This window comes from Tauraco erythrolophus, chromosome 2, assembly GCF_009769465.1.
Source record: "Tauraco erythrolophus isolate bTauEry1 chromosome 2, bTauEry1.pri, whole genome shotgun sequence".
Classification (NCBI taxonomy): Eukaryota; Metazoa; Chordata; class Aves; order Musophagiformes; family Musophagidae; genus Tauraco; species Tauraco erythrolophus.
The window spans coordinates 21,650,139-21,673,971 of NC_141466.1; the positions used below are offsets into that span (position 1 = coordinate 21,650,139).

At 45.2% G+C, this 23,833-nt stretch overlaps 1 protein-coding gene across 2 annotated transcripts in view; it reads right to left on the reverse strand.

The window, feature by feature from the left end:
- Positions 1 to 3,520: 3,520 nt before the first annotated feature.
- PRDM1 (PR/SET domain 1) overlaps positions 3,521 to 23,833 on the reverse strand; it is a 30,191-nt gene continuing 9,878 nt past the window's right edge. For both annotated transcript variants that reach the window (XM_086608145.1, XM_086608146.1), the window contains exons 3-7: positions 17,046 to 17,165; positions 13,631 to 13,883; positions 4,949 to 6,057; positions 4,515 to 4,643; positions 3,521 to 4,096 (exon numbers count right to left, since the gene is read on the reverse strand). In XM_086608145.1, coding sequence (XP_086464271.1) covers positions 3,521 to 4,096; positions 4,515 to 4,643; positions 4,949 to 6,057; positions 13,631 to 13,883; positions 17,046 to 17,165 — 2,187 coding nt within the window. The remainder of the gene's footprint in view (positions 4,097 to 4,514; positions 4,644 to 4,948; positions 6,058 to 13,630; positions 13,884 to 17,045; positions 17,166 to 23,833) is intronic.

A 23,833-nucleotide genomic window follows, 5' to 3' on the forward strand; every position in this document is an offset into this window, starting at 1 on the left:
ATTTATGGCAGTAACGGTTATCCTATGTTTTTTTAAAGAAATTATTACAGCAATAGCTCTGTCGAATATAAGAATATAACATGCAGCATTTGGCACGTTTATGACAACAGGGCTCTGGTTTTCTTAACTCCACAGTTCACTGTTGGCAGTATTTCAAATTCTTCAGACAGATGTTTAAATGAATTTTTTAAGAGGACAGTGAAATACTTTTAAAACATCATACGGTGCTGAGTGTCTCAATATGAGCAGGAACATTATTTCTTTAACGTTCAGGTAGGGCAGGGCAGCACATGGCCTCTCTGGTTTAGATCTCACGGTAAATGATGGAAGGAGCAAATGTTGAATTAGTTTTTCTGGGGCATCCTGGCCTGTTGTTACTTTTTGGCTGAGAAGGTTGGGGGGGGGGGAACGGACACTCAACCTTCTACTGGATTTAGTTCGCATTCGCGTCTCGTTTGCGAGCAGCGAAAACAGATCCACGTTTGTTTTGAGTGCAGTTCCCACCGTGTTGACACAGGACTAAGTGGTCTCACGCTGACACTTTGAGTGTGTCATTGTGGTCCCAGTGGTTAGGGTTTCGGGCCAGAAATGACAATCATTTGGAAATATGTAAATGAGAACCCTGGTCATATATCTGTGAGGCAGACAGCATTCACGTATTTCCATCGAAACACTGAAAATTCTTGGGTTGTTTTAAAAAAAATGCCTTTTTTTGTTGTTGTTTTTTTTTTAAAGGGTATTGGCTAAAACTGGAGAGAGCGGCACAACTGACGAAGAAGCCAGGGTATTCATTCGGCTCCAGCATTGCTGTTTGCAACTTTGAACGACGGGAAATCACAGCCCAGAAAGGCAGAAGTTGGCACTGCTGGAGACAGCGTCGCCCTGGGCGTAGTGCGCGTTCACGGCTGCGCGGGGCTGGCACCCCGCAACCAGGCTGCGCCGGCGGTCAGTGCAGAGCGATTGAAGACAAGGCAAGCATCAGTAAAGCAATGAACACTTATATTTAATTTACATTTGACAATTTGCACATAAATAATGATGTAAACCAATACGTAAACATATGATAGTTTGTTGTTCTAGCAAAGTAAAAAGCCTGTTAACTTTGGTCAGAGTCTTTCTTAAGAGAGACAAAAAAAAACCCCCAAAACACTGTTGATTGTTGCTACATTCACATGTAAAACTTCTAAGGGAAGGGGGAAACAGTAAAGAGAAGTAACAATTCTTAAAGCTGATGTATATAAATTCTTGTAAAATTTGTATCAAATACAAGAAAGCACTACAGGCAAGTAATAGGAAAAGTGTGTGTCCAGTGACAGAGTAGTGATACTTTGGTTTATCCTACAAGTTAAGCACTATATTTATGAACTATTGCTACATTTTAAAGATGTCAGCCTCACAATCTGCAGGAGTGGAAATGTAATGAACTGTAGTCCTTCAAAAGCTGTGTTGAGACACTTCTATTTCAGGATGGTTTGGGTTTTTTTTAACAGAAGGCATTAAAATGAAGTTTGCTGGAAAAAAAAAAGGCTCCCTGGATGCTGGATGGCTGAAGTGGGCTATTTCAAAATTTGTAAGAATATAACCAGACAAAAAGATAAACATGGAGGGGAGGCGTGTCATGCTACTTAATATTCATGCAAGTTGACCAGAAACGTGCAGCTCGTTTCTGGCAGGGTAAAACGGGACGAGGGGCTCATCCCCACTGACCACCACCCTGCCCTCACTGTGCTGAACACGCCTCGCACGGGTCGTTACTCGGCTTCTTTCCGAGTTCTTTCAGTTACGTTTTCTGGCTGCTCTTCCTCACTGACCACCCGCCTCCTTCCCCCCAGCACACCGGGCAGGGACAGCAGAGGACCACTGACCCCGTCCTGTGCACGGGACGCCGCCGAGACGCTGCATGTGGGTGATGTCATCCACATCAGGTGCCTGCGCGTTCAGGCTTCAGCCAAGCCGCCCACGCGTACTCGCAAGCGGTACATGCCTTAGTACAACCTTCTGGTTTTGAGGTCACTGGTGATATGCAAAACTGGATAACATTTGATGTTCACGCTTAGATGAAAAATAGGTTTTATTACACGGTTTGGCTCACAACTTAAGTGGTATAAATATATATACATATACATATATAGTATAGTGGTATAAATATATCTATAAATATACATGTATTCTTTGCTACACCTCAAACGTCACCGTATCATCTTTGGGCTTAGCAAAACAAAAAGATAAAAGGACGTGCATTCCGTCTTTCCCTGTGCACATTTTGGTTTCTTCTCTAAAGTAGCAAAGCATTTAGATAAAACAGCATTGTCTGCACCACTGGACACAAGCACTGAGGTAATTGTTGTTCAACAACTTTGCAATGCCCTTTTCTTCTTTAATTAAATTAACCACAAAATGTACAAACACAAACACTGAGAAAAATCTGAGTCGTACAGGAAGGAAGAAAAAAAAAATGTATGTGCCAGGACAGGACTTTGTTCCCCACTTCTACCCAGGCAAAGTGGGAGAGGAAAATAAAAGTAAAACCGAACCCCTTATTTCTCAGGGAATCTGACCATCTATTTTTTTTTTATCCCTGGAAGGCTCTGGCCAAAAAAAAAAAAAAGAAGAAGAAGAAGAAGAAGAAAGTCTGCCAAAAAACTCCTTTTAGGCAGAATATTAAGAATATTTGTGTGTTTGCTTTTAAACTGCTTTTGGAAACAAAAGAAGGTAAGTGAGATTTTATTTTGGAAAAGCCACTTGAAGCTGATGCATTCCTTTGGTCATAAAGTGATGTGACAAGGTGTGGGGCTATAGCTGTTTTCTAAAACCCTGTGGTACTGTCCACAGCAGGGAGGTGTTTGCTGTGCCACATCTGTTCCGGGTAGAGCTGCAGGTAGAGGAACCTCTCTCCTGTCCTCGGAGAGGCAGAGGTAGCAGTTTCCTCCCTGCTACCCTGGGGTGATTTCCACATCAAAGTACACAGCATTTTTTTTTCAAACCAACGGATCTAGGAATCTGTATGTCAAATGTCCAACTTTGGCAATATGAAAAACCACATTTGTTTAAAAGACATCGGTACATAAAACACACTTACTGAAACGCCAATCTTAGGTTCTTAAAACAGATGTGCAGAAAAAAATATCTACAAAGAATGGCCGTAAAACAAAACAAAAAAACCCCACATTTAAAGTAAAAATTACAATGAATTTTCCAGTCATTGTAAACATTTTCCTAATTATTGCTTTTAGAATGATTAATTGCATAATAAATTATGAAGTACTATCATTGAAAAAATAATTATGGATAGATGATTGTCTTTTAGTAACTGGTGAGGCAACGCACAGTCCTTTGCCTCTTTTTATGCCCTGAGAACACAGTAACTTTGGAGTTCCTTCTTTCAGCTGGAGAGCGTAGGGAAACTACTGTAAGCCAAGATTGCTTTGCAGCATTGAAACTATGTACAAGCAACTGCTACAGGCACCCTGACTTGCCAAGTCATAAATAAAAAAAAAAAAAATCACTTTGCCAAAAAGTCTTAAGGGTCCATTGGTTCAACTGTTTCTTGCTTGACCTTTACAGGTAACAGAGGTAGTGGGTGACCATGAGGCAACTTCATAATTGACATATCTGATGACTCGTAAAGGTTGCATCCTGAGGAGATGAGTCCATTTCCCAGGTTCCTCTGCAGAGAGACTTTCAGATTAGCTCCTTCCATTTCTCTTCTGAGCATGGTCAGTATATCCTTCTCCACGATCGACGTTAAGTCGATATTGTCCTCCACTTCTTCCAGCTTGTCGGCGTTGTCACTGATGTCAAACTTCTCGATCTCCTCGTTGATTCGATTCAGCTCCTCCATCGAGAGGCCGGAGGCTGGGGCAACGGGGCAGTTGCCCTTCAGGTGGACCTGGAGGCTGCAGAGGTGAATGTAGCTCTTGTGGCAGTGGATGCATTTATGGGGACGTTCCCGGGTGTGGAGACGCTTGTGCAGCTTCAGGTGCACAAACTGGGTGAATTTGGCCGGGCAGAGCTTGCACTGGTAAGGCTTCTCTCCAGAGTGGAGCCGCAGGTGGGTTTTGAGATTGCTGGTGCTGCTGAACCGCTTGTGACAAACCTAATGTGGGGGGTGGCAGAGAAACAGTGAATGAGTGGGAGGGGAATTTATGGTCTAAATCACAGACACCTAGGAAGAGACGGCAGGATGAAGCAGCAGCAGCTTTTTATATCTTCACACTTTCTCACAAGGGGAAAAAAATCCCTGCTTTTTTTATTTAAATATTGCTGAACAGCGTTTCGAGTACGGCCGATGGCAAAACCGTATCAAGCAGATGCTGCTCTCGCAGGCTAAAGGCAGCCCTGCTGTCTCGCAGACGCTGCTGCACCAGGGCTGGAACGGCTGCAGCAGAGGCTCCAGCCCCGAGGAGCTGCCAAGGGTTTGGCACACAGCCCTCCCCGCACACCGTGCGGGCTGTGTGCGGGCCGGCTGTCCCTTTGGCCTCCACAGGAAGCCGACTCTGTGGAGCGTTACGTACCTGACACTCGTGGGGTTTTTCTCCCGTGTGTACCAGATAGTGCTTCTGGAGGTGAGCCAGCTGCGTGAAGCCTTTATTGCAAGTCTGGCATTTGAATGGCCTCTCTCCGCTGTGCACTCGGAGGTGCACCTGGGGAGAAACAAAGCAATTAACAATTTGCAGTTTCCACTGCTGTTAACAAAAGTACTTTCAGATGTTTCCTAAAGTTAGCAGAAGACTCTCATTGTCAAAATACAATGTTACCTAATTAGGTGGTGTCAGTATTAAAACACCATCTTTCCCACCATGCCTTCTTGCTGGGAGGTGCTGTGCTAAGCCCAGACTGAGAAAGAGCCTAAGGAGCAAGGGAGGCCTGTCCCTACTTTTCCTAGATAAGCTACAGGGAGACACCAGAGCCTTCCAAGAAGGCTCGTGTCTTATTCTCCACTGCCTACCTTCAGATTGGAGAGCTGGCCAAAGGTCTTGGAGCAAACGTTGCATTCATACTTGATCTTCCCGTTCTGCTTCTTCAGTGGGTATGGGAGGGTTTTGTAACCAGTCACGTTCCTCTTGCTTTTAATGAGATTCATGGCTTCTTCACCGCCGGTGGCAGCCAACACCACTGAGGTAGGTTTAGGTTGCATTATGTGTTCTGAACTGGCTGCTGTACCAGCTGTGGGTGACCCGCTGGTGGGGCTGCATGGTTTGTCCTTCATGCTGGCAGCAGCGCCCGTGATAGAGAAGGCACTGTTAGGTGCTGGTATGAGGAAGTCTCTCGGATGATCAGGCTGCAGCAGTCGACGGCCTCCTTCGCTGGGCAAGGAACTGGGGAGCGTGGTGGGGTTCAACATGTGGTGGGAAAGGCTACCTCCGCTGAGCAGGTTGCCATAAAGAGGATACATCCTTGGGAAAAGATTGAAATTGTTGATGCCATTGATATTGTTCAAAGCGCTCAGGTTATTACAGCTCATATTGAATGGAGGTAACAGGAATTTGGGGTAGTGGGGGTTATAGGACGGTAGAAAGGCAGGTGGGAGGTGGCCGGGGGGTGCGTATCCAGGATAAGACCCCAATCCTTCTGAGCCATACGATCCGTTCAAGTAAGGGTATGGCTCTCTGTGCTCTTGGGAAGTAGGTGCCAGAGGTGAAACTGTGACCCCCGGACTGCTGTGAGGGCTTGAACTTTTTAAACTTTGGTCTGGGCTGCTTCTCCCGGAAGGACTCGGTGTAGTAGATGTCTGGATGGGCGAGTGAGTAATGTAGCTGGGTCTGTCCATCCCGTATGCTAAGGAAGCTTTCAGATAGTCTTCTGGAATGTGAGGTCGGATCGGGTAGACAACTCGAGGGAAGAAACACCTCTCCGGGCTATAGTTCTTACGCAAATCATCCAAGTCTTTTTCTGGAGTAACTGGTGAAATGTTGGTCTGGAAGAAGTCTTTTCCTTTTGGAGGGCTGGATTCCATTTTCAGGATTTCTTTCACACTGTGCTCCTTCTTTGGGACGCTTTTCTGATAGAGCTCGTCTTTATCAGCACTGTGCTGCTTTGGATTAATGTGGGTTTGTGCTGAAATACAAAGACAAGGTAACGTTTACTTAGATATGCTGCCATCATTATCTCTTTTCAAAACACAATCTTACTCCTACAAGTTTAGTGTGGAGGAAGGGCCACTCTCGGAGATGAGCGATCACTCAACTCACCAAAAAACAGAAGAAATGCCTGCCGGTATTAAGTGTTAATAAAAAGCATCGTTAATTTAAGGGACACCAGCCAGTACATACAGATCTGGATGATGATTCATTTGCAGAGTGCTAGTCTCCACTTCACAAACTGATTTCACCTTTCTTTCCCCTTAAGTTGGACGAGCTTCGCTGTTGAATGCCTATTTGGGCAGCATTTCTAATAAATACCGTAACAAGCATTTGTTCACCATACAGGTTTAACAGAAGGACTTTGCAGAACACAAGCTCCCAGAAATGTTCCTCAGTAAAATAACAAGGCATGACAAACTGGCTTTTGCCAAACCGCAGCAGTCACTTCACCAGCCAGTTCAATTACTTACAGTACCAAAAAAACCATGGCTGGCTAGGATGAAAGCCTTCTTCAAAGAGAAGGTATTCTCCATCAGTAAACAGATCATTACTCATTAAATATACTGCTTAGGAACATCTACAACAAAGCAGACTATTTACTGCAGATTTCTGTGGCATTCAGTCTATGCAAAACTCCTCTGCTTACAGCTGTACTTTATAAAAAAAATGCTGAAGCAAAGCAAAAGAAAGCAAGACTGGTTGGCTCCAGCTTAAGTTGAAATATACTTTTCAGAAAAAAAAAAAGGGGGGCAAAAGAAAGAAGCTAGCATCCATTCGAATCAGTTCAGCACGTACACTGTTTATCTGTATTCAAAGGCTTTACCTTGTTACCTGGACATAATATATTACAAACAGTACACTGAAAGATTTCTTCAAGAGTAAAAGAAGTCTGCTTTTATCTAATCTCCCAAAGTTAATAGTTATATAATCTTGAAATGATGACTTGTAACATACTTCATTATAGGGGAAAAACTACAAGAAGGTTTCATTATTTGTGGTTAGTTACGTGCAAGGTTTTCCATCAGGATGTACAAGTCAACGCCAAGAGGTACGTGACTTGAAAGCATCACAGCCCTTCAGCCAAACTTCTGCGTTAGCGACTGACTGTTCTTACTTCACTCACTGGGCTGAGAAATGGTTATTTCTGATTTCTGGAGCACCGGCTGACCCTTGTGAGGAAGACGGGAACAGGCAATGACCACGCTGCTTTCAACGTGGATTCTTTGCTTCGCTATTCACTACTCTGACGGAATCTATCATTTGGCAACATTACCCTATAAGGTAACGAAACAGCCACTTGTTAAACGTACCCAAGAAAACAGATGTTTTCAAAGCATGCTCCTGCTCACAGCAACCCATTTTTACATTAGCACCCTTTTTCAAATCACATTAGACTAGTAGCAAGCAAATGTAGTTTTAGATACGTGGGCATTTTGTGTTGATTTTCAAGTTGCAATGAAATGCAATTGAACACAGTTATGTTCAATTAAAATATTTATGATAAAACATGGGGCGTGTTGTACAGCAAGCACGTACACACATAAGCGCGCAGAGAGCCTCCCAATTACTTCTCTTGATGCTGAAGTTTAATGCGGAGCTGTTTCAAAAATAAATTAACAGCCTGTTGCATTGTCTGGCATTAAAAATCACCTGCTTTCTTTTGTCATTTTGTCTGTACTTGTGGACTGGTAACTCATTTTCTAAACGTCCACCCAGATTTTTGGGTATAACATACAGGTCCCACTAGGTTCAGGAAGCTCCACAATGGCACTGTGGATAATATTATCTACATCTTCTTATCAGCTGCCTGTCACCACGCCAGTGTCTCAGAGCAAACATTCCTGGTGACACTATCGGCACTGGGAAGTATCGAGACCGGGAAGTATTGAAAGCTGGGCGGGGGGGTGGGTGGGAAGTGAGACTTGTGAAGCTTTGCAGTAGAAAAAAAAAAAAAATAAATACCACCTTATCAGGCCTGTATCAGTTTCTCAGTGGGGTCTGTCAAGCAGGAAGTTCAAATTGACACTTTTCTCTTTCAAAGAAAAAGAATCCTGGGGGGAGGGAAAGAGGAAGGAGAAGTGCTGGTGCTGATAGAGAAACCGGGGCCACTTCGGCTGGAGGAACAGCTCCTGCTGTCACAAGGTTAAACACCAGGGTGGGGACATACGTGCCTCACGCGCCGCAGCAAGCCCGTGAGTGACAGAAGGGAAGCTCACACTGAGAACGTAACCTTCTTTGTGCAACAGGCCCATGTCCCCGCTTGACACACTGAAGATAATTGTTCTTTCCTTCCCTTCGGAGTTCCCGGTAAAGTCTCCCCTCCTACTAACTTCCATGTGTAGACAGAAGTCGCAATATTTAAAGATTATTTTTCAAGTCTAACTGTGGCAGCTCTCTTTAGTTTGCAAGCTATCTTTGGTCCATAAATCCCCTCTTGGCTTTTTACCCTATTACCTGAGCACAAGGGACACTTGGGAACACCAGAGAGATCAAAACATAAACAAGTGTGTCAGCACCGTGTAAAACAAGAGACGGGGCCACGGAGAGGTTCTTATGTTTTATACTGCACGTGGATTTAAACCAGGGCTGAAACTGACTGAGAGGTTTACAGCCTTTCTTGTTGCTCTTAAAGGAGCCATACTTCAAAGTTAAAGAGATAGATTTCTTATAAATGCCTTTTTTAAAAAAAAAAACCTTGTGATTTTCCATTTAAGGTCTTACTGATCATAATGTCTTCCTCTCGCTCTTGAAATGCATTTCTCCCTCCCACTCCCATACACATATATATATACACACTAAATATAGGCAGATACTCTTCCAAGATTTGTCTAGTTTCTGTGGTCAGAGACACACAGAGAAGAGGTTCGTGACAAAACAAGAACAGTGCAGTTGCGTTTGCAAGCTACTGAATCTGAGGGTGGGGGGGAAGAAAGAAAAAACCCCAGACGTGCCTCTTGAGGAGCCTGATCCACTTCTCACCGAGGTCAACAGGTTATTTACTCAGACCTGAGATTAGTGAGTGCGTGCGAGAGGAGAAGGGCCAACACTCCTCTTACTTTTAAGTAAGTATTAATAAAACTTGAGCGAAGGGGCTGCCTGAAGTCACTCCAATGTGGGTGTTGCAGCTACAGACTGCTGCACAGCCATAGGCTTTGCTCTCACGTCTTGGGCTCCGAGCTGTAGCCTGAGAAAGACTTCATAAAAACAATGAACTGTTTTTTCTAAAAACTTGAAAAACGGTTGTAGGCAGACAGTAATTTCAGGAGTGAGATGGTACTGAACACTTCGAGTGGTGGAGCTCAGTTATGCCGATTCACATTTTCGATCTAAATTAAGCACCTCTTTTGCTAGTAGAAAGAGAACCTCGAAGTTGTGAAGCAGGCAAAACAAAGAGCATTTCCACTCAAAATGAGAATGGAGACCAACATTTAGAAGTATATAATTTGATCATCTGTTTTCTAAATGTGTCCAAGGCGGGGTGACATGCCTTTGAAAAAACGTTGCTCAGAGAAGGTCTTTAAGGGAGCCTTCAAATAATCCTCAATATTAAGTCAACTTTAGCCCCAAACTCTGGTTTTGTGAAGACAACCTTTCATATAATTTCGAAATCATTTTCCTGAGCCCTTTTGAAGATTCCAGAAGGTATTTTTTTAAGCAAATGCAGATGTTTCCTCTCAACCTAAACAGAAAAGCTTCAAAACCAGAAAGTGAAACTGCCCATAAACAAAAGGGAAAGCAAGCGGCAGGGCTTAGCTAATGGCCAGCGTGTCAGGGCCAGCAGGAAGAAGAAAAGAGTAAATTACATTTAAGAACAGCATTAAAAACTTCATCTTCAGATAATCTGAAAGATTTTAAATAATACCTCACTAAACCTGTTAATGAAACAAAAAGATTGCCAAATGTTTTGTAAATATGTGATTCGTCTTCCCCCCAACTCAAACTCTTTTTCTGAAGCTTGACCAAAAGATGTCACCTGCCCGTACTTGTCTGAGGAAACAAAGACAGGAGCAGCAGGAAGTTGCATCATATGATTGCAATACATGAACATTATTATCAAATAGTCATGTCCTGAGTCAATGCAATTGTTTGGGTTTTTTTAATTATTTTTTTTAAAAAAAACTGTTACCTTCTCTACCCTCCATCCCAAAATAATCCTCCTACGATGAGGTAGGAATGAAATGCTGAACTACGTGGGACCTCTGAAGCAAATTTCCTTGGTCCATTCACTAGTCCAAAAATAAACCACCACAGACTAGAAGACAATCTGAAGGCCCCAGCTGAACGAGGTTAAGCACATTTAACAAATTACCGAAAATTACTGGACAACGGCACCATCTGAAGGTGACGTATCTCAAATCTTGATAGCAAATAACATCAGTGGCCTCATCACAGGCAGGAAGGAGAAGGGAATTGCTTGAAACGAGACCAAGTTTCCACTGCTGGGATAATGCGGAGTCTTGCCTCTACCACCACTATTGTGCAACTCCTTGGAGGCACTTCAACATCCACTGGCAGTTACGTAGCTCCACTCGAGCTAATCGTGGCCATGAAGGTAGGTGTGTGTTTCAGCGTCTGAAGGACCGGGTCAAAGGCCCCAATTCGAGAAAACAAGGAGGACAGGGTTAAACCCATAACTAAGTACAGGCCTAATTGCTGTCTTGCATCGGATGCTTTCCTTCTACAGCACAAATGAACTAACGCTGGAGAAGTTACCTTTAATTTGAAAGTTTGCTGTTACAGAGGCAAGTAGATGTTATATGCGGATGTGTAAATATATTTATGCTCTAAAGTGGTGGTTCTCTCATTTTTTAAGGCCACTAATTACAGGAAATAAAGCCAGGGAAATTCTCTGATACATTTTTCCCCAGAGACCCATCCCACTTGGGTGCTTAAAGAGGAACTGAGGTGCTGAACTTCAAGACCGCGATCCCCAAACCCCAGAGGCACCTAAAGCAGCTGCCTATATTTCAAGTTGGCAAGACTCAAGCCACACTGGAAGCTCTCTGTAGGTGTGTGTCCCAGGTGGCCTCTCGTGCGCTGGGCCGGGCAACCAGCCAAGGCACAGCTCTTCCAAAGCCTCCTGCGGGCACTGGCATGCTCTGAACACCTAAGACGTGGAGGGAGCGAGCTGGGTGCAACACACCACAGCTGTGGGCTGGCAGTACTGCTGCCCCACGCTTGCACCGGAGCGTGTCCAAGTGGGAGGGAGCCCTGACTTCAGCCTGATCTGGGACCAGGACCCCAACTTTTCCTCTCTCTTCCTCAGAGGGTGCCAAAACCAGCAGCCAGGAGCTAGGAGAGGCGGCGATGCTCACCTGCTCCGAGGGGAAGCCATGCTACTTTCAACACATAATTATTAGTCATCTGTTTGGTGGGAGAGAACCTTCCTGACTTGCTAGCAGGTGAAAGAGGTGACCAGGACAGGGGTCGCCCCAAGCAAGACTGTGTTGTTTTGATGAGGCAAAGCCCCATGTCTGCAGCAGGCACAGGATGCCAGCTACCTGGGGACAAGCCCTCTGCACTTCGATGAATGCTATGTGATGGCACATTGGCCAGGCTTGTGCTAGAGAGACAGGCTGAAGAAGCAGCAGAATGCTCACTAACTTTAGATTTAACTAGAAGAAGTGGCCTGGGATGAAGGGGAGGAAGTAAACTGAACAGTGCTGACATTCACTTTAAACTCATCTGGTTCCAGTACTAATGCTAGAAATAATCATCCCTGCTCACGCTGTTGCTACAGGGCTTTCAGCAAACAAGCATCTTTGAGAAACCTCTGGATTTTTTTCCATACTTTTCAAGAAAGGGCACTGAAACTTTAGAAAACGTCTATTCTTATGGTACCTGTAGGGTTTCTGGCCTAACTGCTGACCTTAGGCTTGAATGCGTTTGTCACAAAGATGAGGCGAAGAGATAAATATCTTTTGAATGTTAAGGCTGAACTACGTAATTGTTACTCAAGATCCATCTCTCTAAGTCCACATATTGAGCTTACTTTTACTAAAATGGATTATTCTGCACACGTCCGGACACCCCTAGTTTTGACCTGAGTAAGAGTAAGCAGGTAATTAGTTGACACTTTACAAATACATTCCTCACAACTTCTGCAAGGCAACCTAAGATGCCAGCAGATGCAGGAAACTGAGGCTGCGTTTGTGTATCCTCCTTGCTAGTATCCAAACGTGTCTGGTTGGATCTCTGGAAATTCCTCATTCACAGGAACTCTTAAGGCTGTTGTCTCATCTCACCTGCAGGCCCCACTGAAAAGCCAATAGTTCATCATATCAGGAAATAAAAGTGCACAGTGAGTGGTGAAATGACGTATGTGCAAAGATGACAGAATCAGTGATATATTTCTTGAACAGGGAACATAGCAGAATAGGACATCCCCTCCCTCTCTTCCCTCTGCCATTAAAAGAAAACAAATTTTCTTCTGTAATTTGTTACATTTAGTAGGGAAATACCAAAAACTGGTGAAAGGACAACATCCATGGAAGACAGATGTACTTTTGATTAATTTGAATGTGTGACATCACTTTCATGATGCAGAATTACATTTTAGCTCTAATGATCCCTAAAGTAACACTGATATTTTATAGCCCATTATTTGTTGCCAAATAATAGCAAACGGTCCTTTTTATAAAAAAAACTGCTTGCAGTTTTTCCTTCAAATTTCAATGTAGGTGCTGGCAGAAGGACAAAAAGAATGCTCTGCTCTATCTCAGAGCAGCCTGCAGGAGGGGAGGCAGCTTAGGAGTCGAATGAGAAGTCAGCAAGAATCTCCCCGTTTCTTCAAGGGGCTCTGGGTGAGGTGCTAGGCAGTGATTAAACTATGAGTAAAGTGCTGAGCTCTGGAAATGGTCAGAAACCACAGAAGAACACAGAGATAAACTCCTGGAAATACCTCTTCCCCCTGCTACCAGTGCTGTTAATTTTGAACAGAAAACGAAAGCTGTGATATACAGCCACGAAATGGGGACAAAATACACTGAGATTAAAAAACAAGTAACCAGATGAGCAGACCACAGGAGGTTTGCTCCCGTAAGATAAGTATGCAGATGCAAGGCTCAAAGAGCATTATACAGTCATACATATTTTGTCAGACACCTACACAGTCACGGCACATGGCCCCTTCCTTGTACAGTGAGGCAGCCCTTTGGGAGCATGACTGGACAGTATTTAGTGCACGCTATCAAAGCAGACTTTTGCTCAACGCACTATGAGACCTGGACTTGGAAAGCCTGACAGTGAACCAACATCCACTGTTCTGATGGCAGAGGATATATTCAGGTTGTCCGTCCAGAATTTCAACAGATAAGACTCAGACTGTAAACCAGTAACTGTTCAGATTTTTTATAATCTGTTTACATTTAAACGAGCACGGGGAACTCATTCTGTTGTGCTGGGTTTTTTAATTCCCCTTTTCCACTCTGAGCTACCTACTGTGACACAACATATGGTGCAGCTGTGTAATTATACAACTTATTATTAGATCACATAGGCAGAAGAGACATTACTAGCATTCCTTGTTTGTACTGTAATCCACTTACTGAGGTTCATCATTGTCAGCTCTCTGGAGGAGGGATAGTGCAGCCTCTCTGCAAAGTCTCGGCAATACCACACAAGCAGCTCTTGGTTGGCAGGGATGGGCTTGATGGTGTAGAAGTAGATGTTCATTCCATTCTGACAAGCAGCCAAGTTCTGTTCCTGAACAGAGTGGCCAGGGTTTACATAACGCATCCAGTTGCTCTTGTCCTCGTTAAATCCGTCAATGAAGTGGTGAAGCTCGCCACTTGAATAGATCTGGAATAGAGAGGAAGAGCCTATGAATACACGTACGCACAATACGCAACACCTGCGCGCAGAGTCCAGAGGGGAAAAATGATAAGCCTTTTTTTTTTTTTTTTTTAAACGAGAAGATATTACCAAAATAAGAACTCAAGCTGGGTTCTCCACTTTCCAACTACAATATCCTCTGCGTTAAGAAGAGATGCTTATTCAAAGGTAAGTCTACAGTCACCTTTTCCATTTCTGCTTAGCCTGTGCCTCTGCCAGTATGGACAAACCAGACCCGAAATCTGAAATGCAGAGTACTCCCTGAGTGAACAGTCTACCTTAGAGTACTTTTCCTGGTGCTATGATCAACAAGTGGGTGATGCTAATGACTGCAGGTCTGAGTGCGTGTTTGCATTAATGCTTTGAGTCACCTGTGTATAAGACTGACTGGCTGTGCTACGTCAGAGTCTTTCTCGCCTTTTTCTATGGCCTCTGTACTTGCAGTTTCCTACCACCTCCGCCCAAAGGTTTAAAGTATGCAAACAACCTCCACCCCCCCAGAGTCCTAAAGCAACACTTGCTCATAGTTGGACTGTAGCCCTTTTGTAGAAAGGCTGGGCGAGGCGAAGATGAACTTCACCTGCCATAACTCAACGAAGACCTGGACAGGGGCCAACCGATGAGAAGTCACTTTTCCTATCGAGGGACGCGTTCTGGCTTGTCCACAGAGGGTAAAGAAAACATGAATCTAAAAACTGCTCAGCAGCTTGGGAGGAAAGAAGCCCCAATCACTGAGTCGTAAGAATAAGAGAATTATTTAAAAAAAAAAAAAAACAAAAAGAAAAAAAATCCAAGAGATACGTTTGTTAAAAGACACATCCCTTATTCTCGGGGGGAACAAGCTCCCTGCTGAATGAAATGGGGTTTCGCAAAACACATGACCGGGCAAAAGCCAGACCTTGAAGCGGGAGCAGCTTGCACCAGCAACGCACCTCGCTGAGCAGGAAACGCCTTTCCGAAGGGGAGACAGAGCTTATCTCAGGGACAAAATGCTCCACTCCATGACTTGTTCCTGCCTTTATGTTCACACTTCTGTCCTTCGCACCTACCTGGCCGGGCAGCGCACCCCGCGAGCGCCCGCCGGCCGTCTGGGACCTGTCCTCTTCTCCCGGAACGAGCTGCCGGCGGAGAGGGGCGAGGCAGCCTGGCCCTTTAACGCGGGCAGTAAACACCAGAATCACTTTCTTTAAGAGTAACTTCCTGTAAACTGAGAAGGGGGAAATACATGTGGCCTCATCAAAGCAGCTTGCGAGAGATTTTGCGGTGTGTTTGTTATGAGAAGATGGAAGGGAGCCGGGCGAGTTGTGCTGCATCAAGAGGAGCCTTTGGGTTTCTCTGCTCACCCTGGCTCGAAAACTTCCAGGAACACGGGGCGCCGGTGCTCGATGCCCGCCGCCGCTTCCCAAACCGGCCCTCTGTGGCTCCCACAGCAGGGCCACAGATGCTGCCCATCACCTTACTCTGGGGGGAAGGTGCCCTACTGGGCTCCCACCTACTCTGGGGAAGGCGAGACCAGATGTGCTGAGTCATGGCGCCGTTCCCTGAAATGACGTCGGCCCCGAGCGGCCCTGCTTCCCTCGCGCCGGCAAGGCGCAGGCAGCGTCCCCCCGCGCGAGCAGCAGATGTTCCTGCTGCTGCCAGCAAGCCCAGGATGCCTTTAATAACATGTGGCAAGTTATCTCCCACAATTTCCTTTGCATATGCAAGCCTGTTTCAGACCCCTAGGAAGGAATTCATTTTCGGTGCAGCAGCGTGTCTTGAACGAATCAAGAGATTCTAACAGGGAATTTAATGATGCTTAGATGGCTCCTAGGATATTATTTCTGAGGATCCCTCTGCATTAAGGCTTAAAATCTCATCATGAGAATGATGTCATCTTTCTCGCTGCAATACATGAATGAAGTCCTGCAAGATGGTTAGCAGCCCCTCTTCCCAATGTTTGCCGTCTTATTAGCAACTGGCCAGGCTAGGGCTGGCATATCAGTCTCTTCCTACACCGGATGCAAGCTCCTGAAAAATTCAGCTACAAGAAACATTTTGTAGCCTTGTGAATGTGAGAACAGTCACCTGCTTTGTAGAAATGCTCATGCAAATAACTGCCTGTGCAACGCTGTATTACATCGCACAAAGGCAATCTGAGAAAACCAAAATGATGCAATTAGGTAGGAAGAAAGGGGTGTGGGGAATGCTGGTGCTTGCCCTGGGTTTCACCTGGATATGAGGCTGGGCTATTGCTAAGGCAGGCAGGCACCCGGGCACAGAGGTTTGGATATACTCCCAAATCCACCAATTCAGACACAACCTAAATGGCTAGAAGGCAGCAAAACAAATCCACGAAAGGAGATGGGGCTGAAGGAACGTTCTCTAACAATTAATAATGGGTCTGTAAAGGAGACTGAGGATTATGTCAACCGATAAACTGGAAGCATATTCCCCAGAATAGACTTACCAAGCCAAAACAAACTGGCTGGTGCTCCCTTCCAGCTTATACTACGGAGTACAAATTAGGCACCACCTCTAGTGTTCGTCTGGCATTAATGGGTTTTTCTCTTTACTATGATCCGTGGGCTGCTCTTTCAACACTTTCTAAAGCGGACTAGAAAAGCTTATGACTTGAACGCTATACGCTCAAGACCACCACCGCTGTGGTATACCAGTTCTATTCAAAATCTGGGAAAAAATGTCACAAAACATATCATAATTCCAGAATAAAAGATGATGCAGTATATTCACAGCTTCTTCACAGCTGGAAAAATCAAGGATACGTGATATTTGCATAAATAAGAATGACTTTCCACAGCGAAGAAATGCAAAATAACCTGCCCCTACAGCAAGCGGCAGAACTATTTCTTTACACAATCAAGCACCAATCCGTTTCGGAAGACAGAGCCGGGAAGCGCTGTGCATCTATCTCCCCTGCTCTCTCCACCCATACAACCCCTGCGTCCAAGACAGCCAGGCTTCCACTCGGCTTAGTTCACCCCACCGGCTCTGTTCGTGCCTGGCAGCACACAGAAGTTGCCCCCTGCATTCACGCAGGTCTGAAGCAGGAAGTGACCCAGCTTCTCAGCTGTACTCATTTAGTGATCTGCTTACTGCAACAACATGGTGCTGTTTTTTCCTGCTTACCCGCCAAAAGTATTTTCTGTTCGCATTCTTGGGAACCGTATCGCTGGTATAGATCTCTCCTACCAGGGGTCCAAAGCGTGTTCCTTTTGGGATGTATTCTTTGCTTATAACTCCAGTGACCTACAAGAAGAGCAGCACAGGATCAGTCCATCACCAGTCGAAATCGAAAAGTCTGCCTTCCTGTCCCCCGAACTTAACAAGGTAAAGCAATCAATGCAAGAAATTTTTAGTGACAGGTCAGCAAAACAGAAATAAATTAACAACTGTGTTGGATATGATACGATCAGCGTTGTTAGATACTAGCATCTTACCGAGACATATGGAAGCCAAAGATGAACACCACCTGAAAAACGTGTTTTTTGGAAATACATTTACAAGAAGAAAGAGTAAGCGAAATGTACAGATACTGTCAAATATCTTCAGAAGTTATTTCTCCTATCAAAGGCAACCCCCAAAAGTCTAGTTCCAGCAAAAAAAAAATGGATTCAATAGCTATCAATCACTTCACTGCTACAGAGCTAGCTTTTCTAATAAGTTAGGAACTGGAATGACTGCTCCTACAGATCAAAATGAAACCTTCCCCCCACCCCCACCTTCACTGCTCTATACCCGTCCTTGACAGCTAAAATGAGAACAACAAAAAAAGACAACCTACAATTCTCTCACGAGCATACAGGGCCACACAAAACAGAGTATGAAATGGCTTTGGGACATGTACTCACAGATCACCCTTTTTTATAAAAAGGAGGCAGCAGTTCCGGTAACACATGTCAAGTGGGTTTGGTCAAAAAGGCGTAAGGGTTTTGATGAAAATGCTCCACTATGCTAGGTCTAAGAAACGTACTCTAGTTGTTCAGCTTCCTTCTTGACAGTAATTATACCAAAAAAAGGCACTGACCACAAATCAGGAAGCAATTCATCATTATTCAGAAGAACGTGCCTTGGAGTAACCCTTTGCAAAACACTGCTGAGTTACTGCTTTTGTCTCTCTCTGTTCCTCACCAATCTTCTTAAATTTAATGTATCCAAACAATGTTAGGAAACTAACAACTCTGTAAACCAAAAACCCCAAGCCTCTTCAACACTGATTCTGCTGCTCAGATAGTGGAAAAAAAAAACAAAAAAGGAAGGTAAAAAGCCCATTAATTTGGTATTACAACCAAACTTTAACAGCAAAATGTATTAATTGTATTCCCTTTACACATCTTGCCACTTGTCTTTTTGCTCACCAGGATTTCAGAACAAGACAGGAACAGCAGAAGTGGCTGACAAACAGAGAGTTGGGATTACTGCTGTCTGTACTCCCACAAGGAATCAACGTTCTTACCAAAGCAGATTAGCACTCATCAGACCCTGGAGATAGCTCACTTCAGCGAGCATTTCCTTCTCTTTGTAACAGTCCTTCGCAGCAAAGGACAGTAAAAACCCTGGACTGTGGATATAGCACCTCACAAATTAACTAAGCCTTGTGATTTTCTCATGCTACATTTTCTTCTGTTGTATCACCCTTGGTGTGAGAGAGGGAGAGAGACAAAGACATACTTGCCTGCATATGTCAAGATTAAAAATCCCAGTAAAGCACTAACACCTAGTGTAACTTCATGTTAAACATCAAAATAAAGGGGACAAATAACAGCCATAGAATCAAGGAGGTAATCCACCTGGAAACAGATTGCTGGGTGTAGGTGATGGCTGTTTGCGCTTGTCTGTGTTTCAAAGTGTGTTTCAGCACTCTACAAAAAAATTAAACATCAACAGTAGAGGTAGTTAAATGCTCCATTGATCTATGCATCTGGACTGAAGAGAGAGAAAAGGGACTTCCAGAAATTTTCCTACACCTACCACAAGCTGAAACAAGCTCAGTGGCTCAGTTTTATTTTTGTCTTGCTTGTACATTTCTCACAGAGAGCTGAAAAAGGCAGATGTTCTTCTCATCTTCCCCATATATCTTCATTTACATCCATCTGCCCTCTCAAGAAAAGTTCACAACCAAGCTACAGCACACCCTACCAGTTTTACTGCATGGGTAGCTCAAGTTTTTTCATGCTTCTAAAATATCTTGGCCTTAATTAAAATGACTTACTGAAATTCTCAGAATCTCTAGAAATCACTCCTCGAACCAGTCAACTTGAAACACTCACTGAACTGGTGCTTCTGACACAGCAGATACTTTTAGATATCCACCTTACATGCAGCGTTTGCTTCTCCCCAGCACAGCTAAACATGGGAGACGATTTCTCACCCTGTACCCATCAGAAGGTTATTTTGGCAGAGGATGTTCTACACGTCCATGTGTGCCAGCACTGAAGTTTTGCTAAACCAGACTAAAGCTGTCCAGATGACTTTTAACCCAGGGTGGCTTTCTGGTCAGCACTTCTTGGCCTCCGTTGTGTCCCCATAAGCTCAGCTGCTGTGGTCGAGGAGGGGTACTCTCCAGGAGAGGGGTGCTGGCAGCACGAGGACAGGCTGGCTCCAGGCTGCCGGCACCCCTCTGCCACAGGCAAAAGGGGCTCCCGCCCTGCCGTAGCTTACCGGGGGGGAGTGAGGCTTAACAAGAGGCCATGAAGTGCAGAGCTGCCAAGAGCCTGTAGGCAAAACAGCGAAGGAAGTCCACGTCCAGTGCTGAGGGGAATCCGTCTCCGGGCTGCCGAGAAGCTGTCGCAGAGAGGCATTTCAGACTTGTGTCCACCAGGTGTCCTTCAGCACACTGCTGGTTGTCGGCAATGAGACCTTCCGAAACGGCCTGATGGCAGGGAGCCACAGGGGAGCATGACCTGAGCTCGCTCCTCACAAATAAAAGCCTACCGCCCTTGGGCAACCTTCTGGGTCTAAACCACGCCGTACGGGAGCAACGTGCTATTTTCAGAACAATGTCCTCTCTACAGACACTTACCCCCGCTCCCTTCAAAGCTCCAACTTTCAACACTGCTGCAAGTGGGCCACTGCCACGTTCTTCCTTTCAGTAAAAGAGCATTTCTAGCACGAAGATCAAGTCAAACGTTAGCCTCAAGCCGTAAGGCCGGTTCCCGGTGCTGCGGGCAACTGTGGCTCCCGCCGAGGCCGGGCCGAGCTGACCCGCTCTCCCCTCGGCTCGAGCGGGACGGGGTGCGCCGAGAGGAGCCGGCTGGCGAGCGGGGGCCAGCTGCAAACCGGAGGCGCTGTAGCGGCGGCGCCCAGCCGGGCTGGCGCGGGAGCCCGGGGCCGGGGCCCGGAGCAGCCCGGGGCGGCGGCCCTGGAACTGACCAGGGTCCTAATGCGGCGCCGGGGGCCGGGCGGCGGGAAGGGGCAGGCCTGGAGCCCGGCAGGCCGGGCCAGCAGGCCGGGCGGCAGAGCACATCCCGCCCTGCCCGCAGCCCCCGGACAAGAGACGGATGGGCTCCGGTTCCAAATTTGATATTAAAAGGCACTTTGAAAGACCGACACTCGTACACATCTTTGTTTGCGGAGAGGGCACTGGAAGTACACAACGACCCCTGTTAATTCTCTAAGAGGAGGGTATTTTGCAACGGCACCACTAAACTGCTTTAAAAAACCAAACAAACCACCACCACCACCACCGAACAAACTCTTAATGGCTTCAGTGAAATAACAGTATTTTCCACATGCAAACATGGAAGGCCACCATGTGTCCTGGAGTAACACTGATTTTGTTGGGTTTTTTTTTCACTACTAGTTCCTACAGTTACATAAATCCACATAAATTTTATCCCTCCATTCAGTGACCAGATTTCTAAAAGAGATGCCACAAAATAAAACACTTTCAGACTGCTTCCTTGGATCATCTATAAAAAAATGAAATAAAAGCAACAGGGGGGGAGCAAGTGTCTGAGGTCAGCGAAGGCACTCTTTTTAACAGCTGAAAATCACTGATTCCATCAAAATCATGGATTCAGGGTCTAAGAAACGGCCTTAGCAGAGAAATGCAACAAGTGAGGGGTTTGCTGAGATATGTTTCTCTCTGTCAAGCTCATGGACCAAGATGGGGCACTAGTAATACTCAAGACAGCAGAATAACTGGCACTTTATATCAAGAAGGGCTGTTTGGGCTTTAAGGGCTGAGACGAAACAGAAAAATTATCGGAAAAAATGTTTTTAAATGTCTCTATGAAAAAGATTGTTCACATATGGCCTTCTAGAACGTGATTTTGGCACTGCATTTCATCATTTTTTGTCAATTGCTAAAACTAGAGGAAAGGATAAATAATTCACACATAGAAATAAATAAATGACTTCACGTAAATCTAGCAGCCTAAAATGTTACAAGCAGTAGTAACTCATTTTTTAAAATGCTGACACATACTGTAAACTCATAATGAAAAATATGTCCTTCAGAAAAATCCTCGATCGAGATCCAAGAATAAACCAGAGTATGACGTGTCATGGACTCCCTTGCAAACTCAATAAACCTTTAAAGAGGAGCTACTCACTTCACAAAGCATGCAAGAAACACAAAAAGCAAGCCTCCCCAAACGACAGCAGTTGTACTTCCTCCCTCCTAAGCAGGCACACAGTACTTTTCCTACTTCAAGTGGAGATACAATACTAGTCATGACAGCACTAGGATTTCATGATCTAACCATGACAGTATTAGTGTTTCACAAGCAATGTATTATATATGTTTTTGTCAATAAACTGACTCAGCATTTAAAACTCTCAACCAGATGAAGCCACAGCTCTCCCCAGTTAGCAAAGAAGACAGCTCACATCTGAAACCCACTGGCAAACACGCACGCATGCATCCCCTAAAGTCTTACTTCATCCTTTCGCAAGTGAAAAAAACCCACCCCATCGAGCCGTCACAACTCCAGTGGTTTTCCATGAGGTCAAAACCAGAACCAGGCTCCCTCGCTGACCCCCACAAACACTGATGTGCAAGAGCAACACGCACACAGCCCTGATCCCACTGAACAAAATCGAACTTGGAAGGCAGACAGAAAAAAATAATGCTTCACGTCGGAAGTTGCCAGAATGCAGGCGGCTTACATCATTTGCAACTATTTCACCCTGTAGACAGGCAGCAAAGCAGAGACCTGTCCATACACTCACAGGACTGTAGCTTTCACTGAAAGGGGGCAAAAAAAGGATCAGATCGGCCCTTTCTTTCAGAGCTACCTTAGAAAGAGTCAGGGTTCGAAAGTTCCTATTGCTCCTTACGGTAGACGCTATTCAGTGCAAATAAAAGACTGAGGGGAACTCCGGAGAACAAAAGGAGGATGTCCTATATTCAGACTCCCACTAGCAGGGAGCTGCACGGGTCACATTTTACAGGGAAGAACCAGGAACCTTTCTACGACTTCTCTCTCCCTCCACCTCTTACACAGAGATGTCAGCAACCCTCCTACCCTGATTCACTGACCTGAGCTATAGCGCAAGGAAATTACACCTCTGTGTTTCCAAACACAGCACTGGGAATTTTGAAAGTTCCTCAGATGTCTCCTGCCACGGCGGCAGGACTGAAAGGGGGCAGAGAGAGCAAGCAGCCCCAGCGGCCAATCAGTCACCAGCTGGCTGCCGAGGATCTGCCCAAGCTATCGCGCTGCAACCTCATCCTTCAACCAAGAAATCCGGCTGTATCACGCAGCCGAGTCGCAGCTTTATCTCCCCCACCTCCCCGCCCGCCAAAGTAAGACCGATGCAATAACACAAACCAAGGTTTCGCGCTTCTTTTCTGGAGCGTGTCCTTTCTCTGCCTTTCTGTTCTGCAGGGCAAGGCAGGGCAGATGTGAAGAGAAGAGTGATTTTGCAGGAGAATTTAGCTTTAACCTCTTACCAAACCTACTAGACACTGTATAAGGCACTGCCAAGCTAAATTCCATAGTGCCAATACCCTCCAGCTGGGAGTCCGGCCCTACTTCTGCACACAGGATTAAACAAGTACCTACTTTGGAAGGAAATATTTGATAGGCACAGATGAGTGCACCTCTTCTTTTCAGCTCTGTGGTCAGTGTGTTTAGCCAAAGCAGAAGCACAGGTAATAGCTGCTATACCACAAGTCTCAGCACAAGGAGAAATGAAGGGTTGTCCCTTGGGTTATTACCCTGCCGAACATCACACCTAGCTATAATAGCTACTCTATACGAAGGAGTAAACACAAAACCAAATTGCTCATCCGGGCTCATTTCTTTCCAGCCCTTCTGAAACAACAACAAAGAATGTACCCACTCCAGGGACACGGATAGGACAGACTCGCACGGCTAGCTACCAGTGAAGATACTGTCCCAGATAAACAAAAGTTAATATAAGCTACGGCCACCCTTCTGTCAAGCTTGCTACGGCTCTACCGTCACTTCCTTAACCGATATGCCGGAGTTTTTAAGAATTTAGGAAGTCGGGCATACGGCAAGCTCATGAAAAGAATAAAGCAATTTCATAACCGAAGGGAAAACAAAAAGAAATAATTAAACACATTTCCAGGAATTTGTTTTTTTTCCCCTCTACTTTTTTTAAAGCTATTTATTGGACAACCGAGGCACTTTAATCTCTGAGCCAGAGGCAATGAATGGTCCTGGCAAACAGCAGCCTAGAAATTGGCACGGAGAACTACCCCACAGTTTAAATATGCTTATTCAGATGCTGTTCAAATTGTGTGAAAATTTAACTGTTTGCGAATTGGTTCAGAACCAGTTTCAGGGACAGACTGGTTGCGATTTCCAGTGAAAATATTACACAACAGACAACCAGCTCACAGTTTCTTAAAAGACTTATTAGGATCTCATCTTAAAAGCCAGCGGGCAGCGTTTGTTGTTGTTGGTGGGGCGCGTGTGCATGTGTGTGTTAAAGAATGGAAG